At 39.2% G+C, this 20190-nt stretch overlaps 4 protein-coding genes across 7 annotated transcripts; 1 reads left to right on the forward strand and 3 right to left on the reverse strand.

Annotated features, from left to right (window-relative positions):
• On the forward strand, positions 1–5693 carry LOC105135265 (uncharacterized). Of its 3 annotated transcripts, none has more exons than XM_011040065.1 (5): positions 1–689; positions 1336–1422; positions 1641–1943; positions 2046–3976; positions 4075–5693. In XM_011040065.1, the coding sequence occupies exons 3-5, from the start codon at positions 1755–1757 to the stop codon at positions 5300–5302; spliced, it is 3348 nt and encodes a 1115-aa protein (XP_011038367.1). In that variant the 5' UTR covers positions 1–689; positions 1336–1422; positions 1641–1754; the 3' UTR covers positions 5303–5693. The 3 variants fall into 3 exon arrangements, with proteins under 3 accessions (XP_011038367.1, XP_011038369.1, XP_011038368.1); XM_011040067.1 differs by having other exon boundaries at positions 1–363; XM_011040066.1 differs by lacking the exon at positions 1–689 and adding an exon at positions 696–1226.
• A 1143-nt stretch (positions 5694–6836) lies between these two features.
• On the reverse strand, positions 6837–9865 carry LOC105135267 (ferric reduction oxidase 2-like). 2 transcript variants are annotated; one of them, XM_011040069.1, is made up of 8 exons: positions 9540–9865; positions 9353–9455; positions 9068–9256; positions 8729–8963; positions 8305–8632; positions 7955–8198; positions 7174–7874; positions 6837–7066 (listed from the first exon to the last, which is right to left on the reverse strand). In XM_011040069.1, exons 1-8 carry the CDS (start codon positions 9718–9720, stop codon positions 6927–6929), a joined length of 2121 nt encoding a protein of 706 aa, XP_011038371.1. In that variant the 5' UTR covers positions 9721–9865; the 3' UTR covers positions 6837–6926. The 2 variants fall into 2 exon arrangements, with proteins under 2 accessions (XP_011038371.1, XP_011038373.1); XM_011040071.1 differs by having other exon boundaries at positions 9068–9253; positions 9540–9864.
• A 433-nt stretch (positions 9866–10298) lies between these two features.
• LOC105135266 (ferric reduction oxidase 4-like) lies at positions 10299–14454 on the reverse strand. Its single transcript, XM_011040068.1, is given in 9 exon segments — positions 10299–10604; positions 10704–11413; positions 11502–11739; positions 11827–11871; positions 11874–12153; positions 13160–13394; positions 13501–13686; positions 13803–13905; positions 14013–14454. Coding segments are annotated over 9 exon segments (2088 nt in total). The 5' UTR covers positions 14164–14454; the 3' UTR covers positions 10299–10464.
• Positions 14455–15903: 1449 nt separating this feature from the next.
• LOC105135268 (uncharacterized) lies at positions 15904–19657 on the reverse strand. Its single transcript, XM_011040072.1, has 6 exons — positions 19212–19657; positions 18793–19019; positions 17635–17745; positions 17392–17547; positions 17011–17252; positions 15904–16343 (listed from the first exon to the last, which is right to left on the reverse strand). The coding sequence occupies exons 1-6, from the start codon at positions 19487–19489 to the stop codon at positions 16020–16022; spliced, it is 1338 nt and encodes a 445-aa protein (XP_011038374.1). The 5' UTR covers positions 19490–19657; the 3' UTR covers positions 15904–16019.
• Between the last annotated feature and the right edge of the window lie 533 nt (positions 19658–20190).

Here is a 20190-nt window from a genome sequence, read left to right on the forward strand (position 1 = left end):
ATAGACAGATAGGGCTATCGTGGCATTCATCTAAAGTTGTTCTTAAAGCCCAGAAAATTTGGCTTCCTTCTCAGAAAATATCCGAAATTTCTCCACTCGCCGGAGATTGAATCGCCGTCGTCGATCGGATTTCGGCATTGGCTTATATTCCATCTTTACTGAAGACACTTCAAGAAGAAGAAGAACAAGAAGAAGAATAGAATCTCTTTGAAGATTTTGCTGATCGGAGGAGACGACCAGGATATTACTATTACTATATTTATCATTTGCTTCGAGAAAATTGAGGAGTTGTAGGAGGCGGCGGCGGATATTTTGATGACTATTAAAGGAAAAGAAAAAGATTATTTATAAAACGAAAAAAAGGTATTATTTTGATTAATTTCTACGATTTGCTTGTTTTATTACTGGAGGTTAACTTCTCTGGTTTTGGTCTTGATCGAGACGGATTTGAGTAAAGAAGAGATTAGATCAGGAGGTGGGGAAGGCAGATCTACTGTATAGAGTGCAAGATTGCGGGAAAGAAGGGTCTTGAATTAGGGTTTGTTTTGTTGTTGCAATGATTTATGGAGTGATATGAGTAAGAATTGATGTTTTGTATGTCCTGGAATGATTGCGTAAACTCGCTGGATTTTTGGAAGCTGCCGGCGAAAGTTGATTTTTTTGCTGGATTTTGGAATCTGCCGGCGAAAGTGAGAATTTTTGTTGTTGTGATGTGTGTTTCCTAGAGTTACTGATGATGGGCTCTTCTGTCCGTGTTGATTTCTTATCTCTTGTTTTTTTATGGTATTGGATCTGTCCAATCTCCTTGTTTTTCGCAAATCAATCAATCCCAGTGTTATCCTGCTTTGGAAGGAGCGAAGGATATATGGGTTTGTTCTTGTAGGGCAGGTATTTGTCTAAATCTGACAAACAACAGGATCTGAAGAAGTGAGCACTGTTGTTTTTGGTTGAGATTAGAAGATGGGTTATTCATTTTTTCGATGCTGTTTGGACCAGGCACAAGTTGATTAGTGTTTCTAGCAAGTAGATTTACTGTCTTGTTTTGTTGTCACATGTTTTAGATACATTAAGGATGAAATACTACTTTCTCATGTCCTGTTATGCGTGACTTCTTCTTCTTGATTATCTTATTACATACAAAGAAGAGCTGCAGCAAAGCTATATAGAATCTGAGCTGAGGGAGTCTTTGCAATCCTTCAAAACTGTTTAACACGTTCTGCCTGAAGGTCTCGTTATCAGCTTTGAACTACATGGCAGTGTGTTGAAATAGCTATTCTGTTCTTGCTGAAATCTGTATTGATTTGAGTTGCTGATGTTGTTTTCCTTGTTTTGCAGGTAAGAAGGGCAGAAACATATTAGAGGTTTGGATCTTTCAGTTATTATCAGAAGGAAATTCTTTCTGTCAAGATTGGGGGAATCAGGGTAAGTTCTGGGATTTTCTAACGTTTCCACATCCATATTTAAAACTAATGTGTTGAATGTTAGATGGTGGTAATGCAAGAACACCAGTAATGATAAGCAGGGACTTGTCATTATAAATTGGTGTTTAATGTGGCTTGCTTTTTGGAATTTGTTAGGGTGCGTGTGATATTCGCATCATACCAGTATGTATATGGCTGATGATTTGTATTTTTTTACAGGCTAAATCCTCTTCCACTCCTGTGACCAGGAGGAAGCAAGGAGCCACGGCATCCTGCAAGAATTTGGGTGGTGGATCATCAGTTGATGGCCTAGAAATTATAGGATCTGATAGCATGATGAGTGCAGTAGGTCTAGAACTTACGAATTTTATAGATCCTGATTTGACTTGGAAGACATTTACAAAAGGCCACAGGAGTACGTCAAGGCGTAAGCCAGTTGGTAGAAGCTTTAATGGGAAGCCAAAGCTATCAGATGAGAGTGCCAGAAATATGGATGACATGACGGTTTCAGATAACGAGAAGGTAAATATTACACTACTTTGTTTGCACTTGTATCTAATTGTTCTTGATTGATGTGCCTCCTTGTTGTGTGAGGGTTTTTAACATTGGTTCTCTACATGGCAGCATGGTGTGGCTGTTCTTGGCTGCCGCTTCAGTGGAAAAAATGAGAAAAAAGAGCATGGACCCATTAAAAAGCGAAGACATACAGCCCAGGGTCTTGAAGTGGTTGAACTTAATTCAACTGGGAAACGACGACGTCGAGGAACTAATGCTGCTGTGCCAAGTAAGCTCAATTTGAAGACATCAGAGGTCCATGATAAGTTGGATTACAGTGATGACTTCTCAGGCATTGAGATACTCGCAGCTGTTGCTTGCAACAATGGTATGATTAATGACGCTGCTTGTGATGAAGAAAGTTCAATAGTGGAAGAGTCAACACGAGAAGGAGAGGGCTCATCTTCTTCTGCAGTTCCGTTCAAAGAAACTGTTGCATCCCCAAAAGATATGGCTGATGACGATAGACCAGATGCCTTTCAAAATAGTGAAGTTACAGTTTTGCATACATCTGCTGGTACCAAGGATAGTGGAACAGGAGAAGGATCTCTATTGTCACGGGATGAAATGTTGAATTTGGACTTGAATGTTACCTGGGAGCAACCTTGTGATACTTCGATCTTTGATTCCGGTGAAAATGATTTACAAAGTTGTGAGGTTAAGCCTGAAGCCTTGGAACAGCAAAACGCTCCTGACAGAGTGGTTTTGTCAGATTTACTTGGGGATAATACATCTGTTGATTTGATAGGCTTGTCTCTTGGGATATGTGAATCGATTAGAGAGGAACCTGAATCTGAAGCTTGCTCCCTTCATGATGAAAAACACGAAGAATGTTTTCTGTCTCCATCTGGTAATGCCCTGGAACCCTCCATTTGTGGTGTTGCCAATGCAGAAGCTTCAAGTCAGGCTGTTTATGGGGATGAATCCCTAGATCATCCATCGGGCAATGCACTTCCTAGCCTTACTTTCAAGCAGTGTTCAGAAATGTGTTCATCAGATGAACAAGTTATAAAAGTTTTGCGTACGGAAAGTGTGCAGGTTGAGTCATGTAATTTTTCTCCTCACCATCAACCTAACTTAGAGAGAGTTCCTAGTGAGATTGATCTTTCAATCTCAAATGATAACGGAGAGAATTCTCAGATAGCAACCTGCTCACATGAAGATGGGAAGTTAAATACAAGTAGCTTGGAAAACTGTCCACCAATAGGACCTGCTTGGCTTGGAGTTGAATCTGGAGGTCAAGAAGAGGAATCAGGTGACCGGCAGTATTCGCCTAATAGAAGTGATATTTGTGCGCCCTGTTTGTCTTCTGAGAAAGGCCAACCTGTGATGGAAGTGGATGCCAATGGAACCAATGAGGCTTCTGCTGCCAATAAAGCAGAAGCTTATTCTCCAGTGCAAGCTGGGTCTGAGGAATTGATGCAGAAGTCTTCTGCAGACTCTACTGTCACTCCTGGAGATGCATGCGGAACACACGGTAATGGTTTTACAAGTGGCTCAGCTAAGGCCAATATGGAAGATCTGGAAGATGACAGCTTTGAATCAGATGTTTATCAAGCTGAGAAGGTTCACATGGTTGGCATAAACGGTTTAGAACTTCAGGCTGGTTATGATTCTCCGTTCGAGGATGGGGAGTTGAGGGAATCTGATGCACAGTATTGCTGGGATGAAAATGGGGAAGATGGTGAAGTCGAGCAGGTGGACTATGGGTCTGAATTTGATGAAGAAAGACTTCGTGTCTTGGATAATGAGAAGGAGATGAAGGTTGAGAGAGGTTCCAGTTCGGGATCTGATTATGTTAGTAGAAAAATTGAACAATGTGGGTTGGGAGATTCTCTGAGAGATGACTTGCTTAGCCCAAAGACAAGAACTTCGTATGTCACTATTGACAAGGATTTCTTGTCCGGGGTGGTTGGATCAAAGGCATCCAATAGAGATTTCCTGTCAAGCATTGAGGAGTCCAATGCCATATTTAGGAAGCATCGTACACTTAGGAGCAGGTGAATTATTGATTCTGTATCAGTTTTACATGCCTGATTTTTTTCTTCATAAATTACTTTGTTCTAGAAGCTGATTTGTGCTTATCCTGATATTTCAGAGCCAACAGTTTTTATAATTTATATCATCGAGATGAAAGGGATGCAGGTTCCCATAAGTTCATGGGAAGGGACAGGACTTTTCCTCGAGCACGTGGCAGAAGTCCTGGAGGCCATTGCTTTGTCAATGATGCACCAGGCTACTGTGACTCAGAAAGGCGCCATTTTTGTACTTATCGTGGCAATTGTACTTCGGGCCCTTCTAGAACTAGAGGTGGTTTTGATAGCCGCAGAGATGTAATAACCTCAGACCGTGCAGTCTCTGGAGGAGCAGGGTTTGCAGGATCTGACAGCCGTGCCCACAGGCGATTTGTTAATCCTTCTTCAAACAGTTCATATGAACGGATCACGAGGAGGAGATCACCTGCCAGCAGAGATGATTTATACCGTGTGCATACAGGAATGCAGCCTGTGAGAGATGGTAGCCCGGTCAGGAGTGGGTTTAGGAGATTTCCAAGAGGGGCTGCAACAGGAGGCTTGAGAGGGGAATACCACAGGCCAATTCCAGAGGACAAGATTGAATATTCTAATCGTCATGCACCGCGGAAGCTTAGGAGAGAAAGAAGCATCTCACCCCTATGCAGAGGACAACCTAGCTACCCCTTCACACACAAGAAATCTCGGTCAAGATCTAGAAGTCGCTCTCCTTCATATTTAACTAGGGACAGAAATGAGGCTTCAAGGCTTTGTAGCAGGTCTCCAGATTTTAGGACTGATGCTAGGATGGATAGAGTTAGGTTGCCATTTCAGAAGCGTATTCCAGCTGATTTTGAAGAGGGGTTTATCCCCACAAGAAGAAATCACTTTACACAGCATAATCCCAGATGGTTTGATGATCGAAATGGTGGTTTAGATAGTTTCAGGGGAAGAAAATCACCTGTGAAGATGTTCCGTTCAGATCAAAGATTTGATTCAGGGCGGACCATCCAGAGATTGGATTCAGAGGATCAGTTCAGAGGGATGATACGATCCAGAAAATTTAACGATATGGGGAGCGCTAGCAGGGGGGGTGAATTTAACAGCAGTGATGATGGTAGGAGAAAGCATAATAACAAATATGAGATTGTTCAGCGAGTGAGACGATATGATACAGATGGTGGTCTGCGGCGATTCCGGGTTAATGCAGAAGATTCCTTGGTGGCTAATAATGTTACTCCTAACTGTGATGATGGCAACAGAATTACTGACAGAAGGCCTGGAGAGGTCCTTAGAAGGGATGGTGAAGAGTAGTTTATTTGAGATATCACCCAGAAGAGCGAAAACTTTGCTTTGGGTTTATCTGATGATAGATAGGGGTTTTTTCCTTCCTGTTCTTTCGTTTATTGTATAAACATTTCAAGTTTTGGTAGGAAGTATCTCAATTCCATCTTTTTTTCCCTACTGGTGGTGCATGTGAGGGAGCATTCTCGCGAGTTGCATTTTCCCTGGCAAGACTCTGCTTCTTCCTTTTCATAGGGGTTAGATTATGCATTTGTTATATTTTTTCTCCTCATTCCTTGTTTTTTTTCTCATCCTTTACTACATTTTTGTCCACAAGCCAACTCTGGCTGTTGTAACCTCAGTTTTGAGGTCATTAAGGTATATAGTAATCAATGGAACTCAGAAATGGTTTTTGGTTTTCTTTCGCTGATCAGTAACTATGAATCTTTCGCCTCTCTCGTAGCATGCAGTCAGTGGCCAACTTTCGTTTCTGATTATTTATTACATATAAGGCTAATAGTAAAATAACCCTTCTCGTTCTCTTTCGTTTATTTGGGAGAGAGGGAAGGCAGTGCTTGATGTCGAGTGAAGTCCACTGTTTCTTGCTTTTGCTAGAGGAATTGTGGGATACAGTTGGATTTGAGGCTCCTATCATGGAAAAGGACATGCACATGCAGTAGTGTTTGATTTCCTGCACTTGTTTTGTCTCGACAGTTTCAAAGAACTTGAATTCGAAGTCGAATAGTTCTTGCTTTTGCTCGAGTAATAGTGGGATGCAATTGGATTTGAGGCTCATCTGTTTTGGAAAAGGACAGGCACAGGCCGCAGTGTTTGATTTCAGGGGCTTGTTTTGTCAGAGAAAGAACTTCAATTCGAAGCCAGAGAAAGACATCTTGGGACCTCGAAATTCTCATGCTTTAAATATTTCCTTTTCCTTAAATTCTAAGGAATCCATTTAATCTTGTGTCTTGATGGCTAAGTTGCTGCTCATGTGCTTCCTCTTTCATATTTGTATTAATATCCAAGGAGAAGAAGTGTCGATTTGCTAGAGACATTGCATATGTTTCTGTTGCAGCAAAGCTTTCGAGCTGTCTGTTTATCTTCAGATATGAGTCATTTGCCAATGGGCAAATTGGGTTCACTCAGACTTCAAAATGGTATGAGCTTTCCTTCCTGTTTTTTTTTTTTTTTTTTCAAAATCCTTCAATTTGCTACCACTCAATTACAAACCATAATTAGAGTTTGATCCTAGTGTTATAAGAATAAGCTTGGCAGGTGAGGAATGGACCAGGCCGAGATAGTGAAAAACTTGGATATTTTTTTAAATGAAATGATATCGGTTTGGTTTTTATTTAAATCTAAAATTGTAATTTCATGTTTATTTTTTTCTTAAAAATACAAAAGGATAGTTTCATGATTAAAAAAATATAAGTTGGGTTGACCTGCTGATCTAGGAATCATTCCTCTTCCTCTTGACCCGTGACTGGAACTTTAGGTCAATTCTTGAGTTGATGATATTTAACCACAACACTTAAAACAACTTTTGAAAGTAGTAGAGCTATTGTGCGGTGTGATGAACTCACTTTTATAATTTTGCGACAAAAAAAGACAAGGATTTCTAATTTACGAATTTCTCGAATAGAACTGTTCTAAATCACCAGCTAAAGCTGATGGACTCAAAATGAAGGTTATTTGCTGAAAATGATGAACAGACTGCTGCCACTTCTTGCCTCATCGTCCCGGGTCCGCTAACATAAACTCCTACATTTTCCTCCTTCAATTCTGATAATATTTCTGCAAGAATCCAAAAATTTATATCCAAAGGAAACATGATTTACATATAAACAAATCTGTTTGTTATAAGTTTGTAAATTCACTCATGGGAGGCAAGAACTGCTTACTTTTCAGATTTGGCCTTTGCCCGAGCTGCACTGTGGTGGCTTGAAGAAGAGATTGGTGAGGAAGGCTTTCTAGTTCTGTTTCATACAACAACGAAGCAGGTGATGGAGCTGGTGTTGACATATCTGTGGTCCGAATTTGATTTAGTTCCTTAGCGTTTTTTCTTTTGTTCCATAGAAAAGCTGCAGAGGCAGCAATTGTTATGGCTACACACACAAATAACATGCCGAAAGCTGAACTTGCTGGCATTGGATACTTCATGTTGGTATTGTGGTCGATTGGGAATATGTAGAATCGTGTGAGAAGGCCAGTCAACAGAAGGAAAATGATAAAAGAGGAGGAGATTATCACGCTGAGCCACAGCCAGCTGTTAGGGCCTAATACTGCAGAAACTGGTGCATCAGATGGACTAGGCTTGAACAATATTGTTCTAATAGAACTCTGGTTCACTGTTTTTCGCTCTGTCTCTTGGGTTATGTAGGCTTCAATTTGCAGCTGCAATCGAGAGAGGTCAAGAGTGGTCCCTGAAACTGGGAGAAGAAGTTCAAGGATGGCGAGATCGGCATATTTCTTGAATGCACATATAAGGTGAATCGCTGGAGTCTTGCTGCCTGTTGTGTTGGATTTAAAGATGATCTCGCGGATGATGGAGATGAAAGGAGTTACACCACTTCCACCACTCACCAACACTAGCTTCTCATACCTGGGACAATTTTTCTATGTTAATTTAGCTGCCCCAAAAATTTCAATCTTGATATATAGATTCTGCTAACATTTGATTACCTCATAAAATTGGCTGAAGGAGGGCCATATGGTCCTTCAATAGAGACCTCAAGTCTGTTAGTAGGAGAAGGGGAGGACAGAATCTGATACAACTTGTGAGACCAACTTCCATCGCATTTGATGACAACGCTTAGCTTATCAGAATCCATATTGCTGTTGGAGGTAACAGTAAAGGGATGCCATTGTATCCTGGAAATGCTAGGCACATTTATGAATGCAATGCTTGTTGGTGCATAGCTCAATCCTGGCACAACGATGAACAAAAAGAATGTCAAATATTATATCGAGTGAGTGAAAAATTTGATTGCAAAAGCTTTCAGTAACATCTAGTTACAAAATCTTGACTTCACCTGAACTCTTGGAGAAATTCAACTCTACTATTTCAGATGGTAAAATGCGCGCTGCGACAGAACGGATTTTTTGCTGAGATTGTAACAATCTCAAATATCGATCGATCAAGAAGAGGTAGAAACCAGGAAGGATGAGGCAAGATTCAGCAAAACCAACATGGAACACATAGAAGATAACAAACATAACGTAGAGATGATGACTATAGTAGAAGAGCTCGAAAATCTTTCGCCTTATCCGTCCGAAACTTGTTGCCCACATGACCAATCCAGCAAGCAAAGCTATTTCTCCAGCCACATTGGAAACCATGAACTTGTCCCATTTGAGCATCTGCCACATTCAGCATAAACATGGTCCATAATTTCAGTAGCTAGCACTCAACCAATACACAGTGACTTGGAGTTAGAAGAATCCATAGAATATTACCTGTAATATCTGATGTGTAAGGGACCAATAAGTAACATAAAATAAACCATGTGCAGTGAAGATGGCCATGGTAATATGGCCTAGCCATATATGGTACTTGATGCTTGCCTCTGAAGTGAGGCCAACATACTGCAAAACTGAAGATCCTCTAGCCACTGGAAAGAAGAGAAAGGCCATGCAGGTGTTTCCTACAAGCCCTAGACTCAGACCTGCAGTTTCCAACTTAACTTCCCAACTGCCAAAAAGCTCAATAAATCAACCACCCTTCAAATATTAATCAAAATTTTTACAAGACTTTAAAAACATCGCTCTGCAAGTTGAGAAAGAAACAAGCCTTACACTTGAAATTTTTCTTGAGCAGCTTCTACGGCAGCAAATGCAAGCATATCATGCATGTAAGAATACAAGGACCAAACCAATAATGCAACAAACATGGCCAGAAATGTTAGCTCTGTCCAGGTAACAATCCCAAGTGGACCTTTCGTTATCGCCAGCTGTTTCGACAATATCATCCGAGAAAACAACCTGCTATTTCAAGAAAAATTTGATTCATTAGTTAATAATTTTCCTCAATAAAACCTTTCCATAATCAAACAATACTTGACCTTGTATATAGTTATTTACCTGGTGTTGATATCATGATCATACTTCTTTTCAAGATGAAGATACAAGGAGGCAATGGTAGCAATAAAGAGGATAGGAAATGCATAAATCAGTATGGTTGAACCTACAAATCAAAGAAACAACATAACATAAACACACAGTCTCTTCTTTTCGTACAATTAGACAACTAAAACCTTACAAAACATACCTTGTTCTCCAAGATAAGTGGAACTGGTTTTTTTCTCAACATCAGGAAACCAATTCAAGTAAAAGGTGTTAGTAGGCGTCATGGACCAAATCATCATGTACCCCAGAAAAACCACCATTAACAACAAGGTTATCACTGCTGAAACTATCTTCATTGATGCACCAGAAGTTCCAGAACCCATCTCTTCCTATCTATCTTGTAGAACACAGCAGGACTACTTCTGGTCTTAAATGAGTCTCTATGTCCTACCCTGTTGTATATAGTGAATTATACCAATTTATAGATTAACAGTCATCCATGCATGTTTGAACATACATGTGACACATACCTGTCCCTACAAACTATAATATTTTAAAAAATAAGTTTCTAGCTCTGCTATTTTGAATATAATTTTTTAGCCACGGTGTTATTTTTGAAAAGACTCATGTTAGTGCAAATAGTATTGGAACCTGTGACCACAAAGTTGATGAAATATGAAGACTTTTGATCCCCTTTGTTTTGTTGTATCTTCAAAAGCAGTGGTCATAAGTAAAGCTACTGCTTGGCCTGCAATCATTTGTTTGTTTCGTTTTTCTTTTCTCATTAGACATATATCCTAGATTTCGACAAATTCCTTTTTCATTTATAATTATATCTTTTTTGAAAAAAGTACTATATATTTGATTTTTTACTGACATTTTTCTTTTGGTTTCGGTAATAAGGTTTTCTTTTATAGCTACTGTGGATAATCGAGTTAGACTTGAGGCCGGATCGGACATCTACGCGAGAAAAGAAAAAACTTAATGCCAAAAAGGGTTTATGAAGCATAGAAATTACAAAGATTTCAAGAAAAACTTTGTACATATCCACAAAGAAAGAGTTCCTCATAGAGGAGTGCATTGTACTGAAGAAACCCCACTTTTATTCTCTTCAGCAATAAGTAGCATCACCAGTTGAAACTAATGGACTCAAAGTGCAAGTTATCTGCCAAGCCAGATGAACAAATTTCGGCAATCTCATGTCGCATTTTCCTTGGTCCACAAGCCAGGACTCCAACATCTGAGGCTTTGCAATCGAACAAAATTCCTGCAATGCCAACAGGAAATGATTAGTCCTATGAGAAAAATGGGAAAAACACGCAAGCTATTGAAGTGATTATTCCTATGATAAGTAGCATTTGCTTACTCTTAAGATCAGGCCTTGCACCAAAATGCACCTTGGTAACTTGAACAAGTGACTGATGAGGTTGGCTTTCGAGTTCTCTATTGGCGTTCTGAAACCAGGAACCCGGTGATGTGGTTGGAGCTGGCACTTCCAAGTTCTGAATTTGCTTCCCTTCCATGGCATGCTCTTTCTTGCGAAAAAGGAAGACTGCACTGGAAGCTATAAAAATGCAGGCACACAGCAAAACCATGTCCCAAAGCACATAATAGGAATAGTGGTATGTATCCCCAGTGCTGTGATCAAAGGGGTAAATATAGTAACGCGTGACGATGCCTAGTGTGAGGAGAAACATGACAAATGATGAAACTATTATTGCACCAAGCCATAGCCAATTGTTGTTGCCTAGGCTTGCATTAATGGGCGAGTCCAGTTGGTTTGACTTGAACCAAATGGTTTGGAGAAGCTTTAGGTTATGTTCCGTAGGCAGCTCTCCCTCTCTGGTGATATAGGCTTCAATTTGCAGCTGCATTTGAGGTATGTTTGAAGGTGTGCCATTGACTGGAAGCAAGAGGTCTAGAATGGCAAGATCAGCTGAGTTCTTGAATGCACAAACAAGGAGGACTCGAGGAACTTGACAGCTCTGTTTTGTGCTTTCGACAATAATCTCGCGGATTATGGAGATGAAGGGAGTGATGCCACTACCTCCACTCACCAAAACAAGCAATTCATGCCTGTAAGGTAAATCAAACTTGATGTATGTATCATAAATTCATGTACAGTTTTCTAAATACAGGATTTCTTTCCAGACGATAAACTTACCTTAGAAAATGAGATGAAGTTGGTCCATAGGGTCCTTCAACAGATACTTCGAGACGATCCACAGAAGAAGAAATTTGTCGGTAAAGCTTTTGGGACCAACTTCCCAGTCTTTTGACAACTACACTTAGCTTATCTTTCTCCAGATTGCAGCTTGAAGTTATAGTAAAAGGATGCCATTGTAGTTTCGAAATGCTCGGCACATTTATGAATAGTATGCTTGTTGGATTATAATACAGCCCTGAGAGGGGAGAAGAAAGACAAAACATTAATTTATAATGAAATAAAATGTTTCAATTTCTGCTTATAGATCAAAATGTGTTCTTACCTGGACTCTTGGAGAAGGTCAGCTCAATACTACCACATGGCAAGGACGAGCTGAGTCCAATCTCGCCCGTCGCTGTGACTGTAAGAATCTCAGGTATCGGTCTACGATGAAGAGAAAGATCCCAGGCAAGATCATGCAGAAATAGGCAGCACCAACATGCAATACATAGAAGACTACGTAGAGAATGTACAGTTGATGGGTGTAGAAGAAAACCTCAAACATTTTACGCCTAATACGGTAAGAGCTAGTCACCCACATTGCCAATGCAAGTACAGTTGCAATCTCTCCAGCAACATTCGATACATAGGTTTTGCTCCATTCTAGCATCTGCGTGGTCCCATGAAATATTCACTGTCAAAAACATTTAGCAAATGCAGGAAACACCATTGGCATCACTAGGACTTCAGGTATAACACCAAAAGTATTTATTTTTAGTCACCAACGGTCGTTTAGTTCACTTGGCAGCCATCTCAGCTGCTGATAAAAGAAGCCGGGGTAAAGGGGAAAATAGAGTCCAGCACCTTAATTATGCCAATAGGTGCTACCAAGAGTACCAAAGATCTGTTCATGACTGACTAAATTCATAAGGCTAACCCACTAATTGCCTAACTATTTTACGTTTGCCAATTTTGTCACCATTTTTTGAACTAAAACTTTCACAACTTAGACTTTCTTATGTTATTAATTAATGTTAATTATAAAAAAATAAAAGACGAATAATTGAAAACTCAATCGTTTTGTTATTAGCACTCTAATATTTAATATTTAATATTAAAGAACTACTTTAACTACAATTTTTAAATTATTAAATACAATTTTAAAATACAATTTATATTATACTCTAATATTCTACCAATCCACTAAAAGACTGATAAAAGACTGATCTCATCATATAATCAAATGTAAATGTGCATTCTAGCAGAGTATTGTAAGAAACCATGCCCCATGTCCTGAAAAGCCTCTTTCCTTTTTGTATTTTGTTTTTCTTTCTTGTATTTTGATGCTGTTAATGTTCATAGATGGTGCGTTCTCCCTAAGAAACTTTTAACATTGACAAAGCAAGAAAAGCTTTGAGCAAAAGGAATCTAAGACCACTTTCAGGTCCCTCACTTCTGTCCAGAAAGAAAGACAACATGATTGGTTTCCAAGGAAAAAGAGACGATAAAGCTCTCCAATCACACAAAAAGTAAAAGAGATTCCACACCTTTGATCTGATATTCTGAGGACAAAACAATCAGGATCATAGGATAAAAAGTATAACCACTCAAAAGCTAAAGGCCACAATATTGACCAAGAAAGTCTAACTAAACATGATTAGTAGTAATGCAAGTACCATAGCCATTTGGTTAGTCATTGCCCAGTATATGATGAAACCAACAGTATGGGCTACAAAAAGAATCATCGAAAGATGACCAAGCCATATATGATACTTGATACTGGACTCAGATGTAAGTCCAACGAGAGGCAGAATTGAAGATCCTCGAGTGACAGGAAAGAAGAGAAATGCCCAGCATATGTTTCCAATATATCCAAGTCTCAGTGATACACTTCGGAACTTAGCTTGCCACCTGCGAAAGTTGATTGATGGATGAAAAGCAGCACATCAATGAATGGATTTTGAAGAAGAAGTAGATGAATTGGGATGAACATAAAGATGAAAGGGATCTTAATTACACTTTCTCCCCTTGTTTATGCATGTGAAGATGTCCAAAACTGACATACAAGTAGTTGGCAAGAGACCAGATCAAGAGTGCAATAAACATGGCTACAAAAGCAAGCTCCATTGCAGTAACAATTCCGAGAGGGGCCATCACGAGTGCCGGACGTCTTAAGAATGACAGACGATTGCTTGTGACAACACTGCAATCAGTTTAATATGCAATAATGTGATGAAACCCAAATCATGGAATGCACATTTCACTCTTAAATATCAAAACAATAGAAAGAACTGAAGTGGACTAGGAAGAAAATACAACCTTCTGGAGTTTGGCTTTCTCAGGTTCTTCTGTAAATGAAGATATAAACATCCAAAGGCAGCTATGAACATCACAGGGAACGAAAACAGCAGAAGATTTGTGCCTGTGTAGCAGTGTAGAAAAACCAATCAGAAGAACGAAATAAAACACATTCACAGCAGAATGATTTAAGCTAGTTATCTGGATAGGAAAGGATTGTCAAAAAACAACCTTGTCCTTCAAAATATGTTGAATTAAGCTTGCCGTTGAGTTTAGGAGTCCATGCATTTTTGTAAACTTTAGTCGGCAACATAACCCAAATCATTAGCCATCCAAGAAACATCACTAGGAAGATTAGCCTGAAGACTGTCATGCTGCCCATCTTCTTTGCTTTGTGAGGTTGTTATGGAAGGAGGACTTTGTGCTAAGTTGGAGTTAATTGTAACCCTGTAATCTTTGATGAAGTGCTGTAAGTTGACAGCTTTCGAAAAGAATTTATAGACCATGTAAGACCTTTCTTGTACGCTACCATCATTGGTAGTAGTACAAAGAAACAGCATCACTCATGCATATTCATAACCCCATTTGTTAGTAAACTACATTTTGCAGACAATGTGATTTGGCTCAATCTGGATAGTCAAAAACATTTAAATATGAGAAAATGCCTCTTTTAAGCAGGAAAAAACATAATAAGTGCAGAATATGTTATAATTAACACACATATAAATTAATCCTTTGCGTAAACACTGAGAAAGAATGATTTATCCTAAATGACGTTTACATGTGCATATATTAAGATGCATTATTTGTTGCTAAACCAATCTCATGTCCCTTTCATTAGCTCGTTTACAGATTCTTAAGATATTAAGTTCTTGATGCAGGAGATTTTGGAGGAGTTCGAGCTATAAGATAGGAGTTGATGGTGATCGACTACTTGACAAGGGATATCAACATAAGGATGGTAGGAAATAGTAATTCGGGTCCGGTTTAGGGATGTTTTTGCCCACCCCCAAGTATTTTGTCCGCAAGTTTTGATCCAGGTGTCAGGATGATGCAAATCACTCCAATTTAGAAAGCTTGTTTAGAGGCTCAGGTTGCAGGCAACCAGCTATGCTCGTTTCGAGGTTGCTTCAATTTCCATCAATTAGACCTCCGCTTTCGTTTTTCGTTTTTTTGGTAATTTCGGGATTTTATTTCGCAGTGATTTTTCTTCCCTTTTCTTCTTAAATTTTGTGGATTGACTTGTTTTAGGCAGCATTTTTAATTTCCTGAATAATCAGATTTTTTTTTATTGACAAATTTTTCAACGCTAGCTATTTAAACTTGACTCAGTGGGTTGTTTTGGATATCCAGAATATCATTCAAAATTTTCTTATCTTTGTGTGAGATTTGCAGTAGCTTAGAGTTCTCTCAAACACGTCATTTTTTATCTTCATATTTTTACTTTTCAATCTGAATTATCATAGTTCAAGCTTCTCAACATGTGGAAGCATCATGGAAATCTCAAGAGTATAGATTTTCACATCTTTCATCAATCTGAAGCAAAAGCTGAGGTTTGAATTGTCTTATGCACCATTGATTTATGTAAAAGATATGCAATCTGACAATGTCAGCAGTACTTCTAGTTAGTACCAGTTATTGGAGAAAAGTACAGAAATGTACAGTACAACACACTATGTTACTAGTGCAAGTACAGTTGACTTTTTTAGTAAATGAAAGTACAGTTGACTAGTGGCTGAGGAGCAGCACTGAAATGAGGGGGTTGGCTTCCTCTATCAGCTAGCATGCAATATTTTTTGATGCAAAACACAGTAGAATATGCTTTAATAAAAAAATAATAGAAGGGAGGAGGTGACAACTCTGCACTAAAATAAGGATAGGGTTCTCAAGTCTTCCAGCAAAAGCAAAAGCTCATGAGTTTGAAACAAGGTAGGAAGGGTTAAATATCAGGAAAATACGTACAAGGGAAAGCTCCAAACATGCAAGTATGGATAGAGCGGGATCTAAATATTGGGCTAGGTATGCGTCCTGTAGTAAGAGTAGTCGTTACAAACCTACCTGTAGACTATGCCCATGGGGGTGGTGAAGGGAGGGCTCCAAATGATCATGAGCAACATAAATTCAAACTGAAGGATTTCAATACGCACAAGCTTTAATTTTGATACCGCATAAAAAAATTACAAGTTTCATATAGTGCTACACAGTATAAAAGGTTCTGTTATACAGTATTGTTAGCTTCTACAAGTATTTAAGGACCATCATTCCAAAGCCAATACCAAGAAAAGTTGCAATAGAAACCCCAAAAATGCCTGCAAGAATTCCAGGAACTACCAGAGAACCCCATCCTTTGGCTGTGGCCATTCCACATGCTGTCGTAGGGCCTCCGATGTTGGCATTCGATGCTAGAAGTAATAGCTTTAAGTCAAATCGCAACAGCTTTCCAAATCCAAGAATCACAGCGAGATGAACAGTTACTTGAACTAGAGCAAATAAGAATATACTTGGTGCTGTGTTGATGACATTCCATATGCTCCCACCAGCACCAACTACGGCAAAGAATACCTGTTGGGAAAAGCAGCCAATGTACAAAAATGAGATATCCTGTGCTTATTGCGTCCGTCACAAGGAAAATGGCTGGAAATTGGAATCCTTCAACAGTAATGTCAAGTTCAAATTTCCAGATACAAGTGGGGATTATTAAGCATTCAGAAACTCAAGGGAGGCACATTTTTGAGATAAAAGAACAAGAGGTCAATGCTATCGACAACAGACAGCAATTTAAGATTTGAAAATTGAGTGGTGTTTCTTCAACAATAATAACCAGTTTAGAGCCATTGACTTAAAGGTTATCCTTAAACAATTTGCAACTTTACACATGCATGCCATATTTTTTTATGTCCGAAATGAAACTAAGAGGCAATGTATTTCTTTCTACCCTTGTCCTTCATAGCCTCAAAACTCCAATAGAGCTATGACTTTATTTCTTTCACTTTATGAGCATGCTTTATCGTATGTGCATACAAATCATTCAAAAAATCATCTACGAGAAAATATCCTAGAAAAAGATAACACCTTGATCAATCTATAAGAAGGGGTAATTATTAGGAGCCTGGAATCAACAAATGAAGCAGCTTAAGTACAGAAACAGCAAAGATATTATGGGGTAAGCTCTTGGAAGAGAAACACTTAATAAGGCACCAAAAAACAAAACTAGATACAATGTTTTTACCTGCATCAGAACCATAGCAAGAGTATCGCCAGCAGGAGCAAGATAGCCAAATTGTGCTGGAAATAATGTTGCTAAAAAGACAACAATAGCTGTTACTGCTGGAAGAGTACCTCCTTGAATCTTGCACAGTTGCGTGAGATACGTGCCAATCTTACATATCATAAAGGAGAGAGCAAGTGCAGTAGCAGTCTGTAGCACAGGGACTTTGCCTTCCGAATTGGATGACACATCCACTTCAGCACCTGCCAAAGATTCAGGTTCTGATATAATTAGGAACAGTTTCAACCATCAATAAAACATATCCATTGGTTGTGCCATTTTGTTTCCTTAATAAACAGTTAAAGACTGTTCTGAGTAATTATGTAAGAAGTTACTACATACCTTTAGTTGAGGTTGAAACCTCAGGAGGTATTTTAGAAGCTAATCCAAATAATACCATGAAGTATATAGCACAGATTACATTGTCCGCGGCAACTCCTGCAGCCACAACTGATGGAGAAGCACCAAGTGCCTCTGTAACCGCAACATAGTTAACAGCTACAATGAAAAAGGAAACAATGTACAATCAAAGTAAGCAGACAGCAGTGTGACCAACAGGCCAATTATGAAGATGCAACAACTTACATCCACCAATATAACTGCCCATGAGAGCAGCAGCTATTTTCCAATTATCTTGGCCAAGTGATCGCATAGGCACCATCAGAAAGGCAACGAAAGTTCCAATCACAGTTGCAACTGTAAAATGGAAGAATGAAGTAACCAAAAATCATAGGAAATTAGAACATAAAAAAGACAGAAAGAAAATAAAAATAAATAGAGCTTAACAGCCAAAGTTACATCCACATGTTTCCATTTAGTATCCACATGAGCAATGTACAGAGAGTCTGAAGCTCTACAGCAGAGCATTGGGAGGGCTCGGCACTTATGAGACAGCAGTAAATTTCACAAGACCACACGGAAGGAAGAAAATATCGCGTTCAATTATTTGAACACAAATTACATTTTTACCAGTTGATAAATCTGTAATAGGCAAAAATTACTTAGCACCTTGATACATGCTTGGACAACATATGGCTAGGCAGCAAGCTGAAGACATTCAGCCAACGGGAAGAATATCATAATTGAAACTAGATCGATGTCTTGTTCAGCAAAGACCATTCAGTTTTGGTTCAGTTGCATGCCGTGGGCCATAAAGCAGAGGATGCTGGTAAAACATCACATGCCAGGGCAGACTGTAGAGTTGAGATATGCAGCACTAGCTCCTTACAAGATGCCAGTCATCATACAATGATTCGCACACCAACTCTACCATAAAATTAAAAACGAATTGATTTTAGATTAAAAGAAAAAATCACATAGACATGGAGGAACTTATTTGAACTGACAAAAATTACTCTCTCACAATCTGCTTCTCAGTTACTATATGTAAACACATGGGCACCTTCAGTCAAACACTAGATCCTACTGCTTCCATCAGCTAACCTAGATTACATCCAAGATGATACATATTAGACTCTTTGATTTGATGAAACTAAGACTGATCATTCTTCACATAAATCTCATACATTTTGACCCTGGATTCATGATGTTGCCCCAAGTAACAACCACACCTAATCCTTAACATTCTTAACTTCAAATCTCACTATGAAAATCCTATTCTTTCTGTGTATAAGCAAAACTATTTAGGTACCTTAGGAGATAAATTTACATGATATATACAGGCAATGACGCTTGATTGAGAAATTTGAACACAATTACACGTAGTTTAGAGGAAAAACAAACCTGAACCAAGCAAGAAAGCTAAGAGCAAAGTCCCAGTTGATCTAAACACATTCCGCAAGTCAGCTCTGAACAACAGCAAAGGAACAGTTAGGGGCAGCAGATACTCGAACACAACTGAATATGCCCTTGCTTCATAAGGAATGATTCCTACATTACTAGCTGCGAGTCCAACCAATATGCTCACCAAGGCTGCACTCAGCATACTCCCAATTTTTGTCCTCTCAGACCTTCAAAAACAATCAAAACCCATCATTAATGTTCAATTTTACGTATCCAAGAACAACATTAGTCTAACTCACACAACCGTGACAATCTTCTCTAAGGTGGGTCCTTGGTTTAGGGCCCACGCGACCATGCCCATCAACAACTGAGATAAACAGACATGAAATACGTGACACAGAAGCAAGTTAGTTAATTACCAGATACCGAAAGCCCCTGTGGCAAAGAGGGCAGTCCAGGTGCCCCAATGGTCATCTGGAGAAATGACGGGATACCTCAACTGTGAACAAACTTTTACTGATTGAATTGGTTTGCAGCCCTTGTTAGGCCTTGTACATATCGTAGGAGATAAAGGTGTAGATTTTGAAGGAGTGAGGTGGAGGGAGTCATGAGGGGCTGAAAAGGGTGGTAACTGGTGTAACAGTATTCTTGATAAGGGGGAGAGAGGGAGATAAGGTATTAGTGTTGGAGAAGCCATTAATGGAAGGTTTTTAAGAGGGGAGTTCTCAGTGAAGTGATAAATCTTTGTCGGTTCTGTTTGTTTGGGTTTTTCCGCATAGATGCTCCCGTGGCCAAACCGAAGAGACCCACATGACGACAACCTATGAATGTACGAAGGTATTGTCCTTTGTGTTTGTTACTTGGTTATGGTTTCTCCAAAACCCGGTCCCGCTATGGCAGGATTCAGCCATGTCTCAAGGCTACGGCCGGAATCGACCATAACTCAAGTCGCTGTATCAGATATTCCAAACAACGATCAAACCAAGGAAAAGGTGCCTGAAAGAACTTCCATGCACAGAGTAAGGTTAAAAGATTTCAAATCTACACTTTGATGCTCATTTCCAATTTCTAACACTGGGGTAAGTTATTCATATGAAAGTTTAGGTTTTATGGAGCATGAACATGGTTCAGACCCTACAAAATTATTTAATTCAGCTAGGAGTGAACATTGTTGTTACTTCGATGAACAGTTCTGGGCCTAAAGAGAATCTGAAGGAAGACAAGTAGAACTGTAGAATTGCCTAACAACCTAAAATGTAACGTAAAACTGGAAGTTCCATACCCAAATTACTAGCTGCTAGTCCAACTAAAGTACTCCTTAAAGCACCACTCAAAGCACTTCAAATCTTGGATAACAAATCAGCTCACAATGTTTGTTTATGCGGTCTCAAGTGTTTT

Source organism: Populus euphratica, unplaced genomic scaffold (assembly GCF_000495115.2).
Source record: "Populus euphratica unplaced genomic scaffold, PopEup_1.0 scaffold72.1, whole genome shotgun sequence".
Lineage (NCBI taxonomy): Eukaryota > Viridiplantae > Streptophyta > Magnoliopsida > Malpighiales > Salicaceae > Populus > Populus euphratica.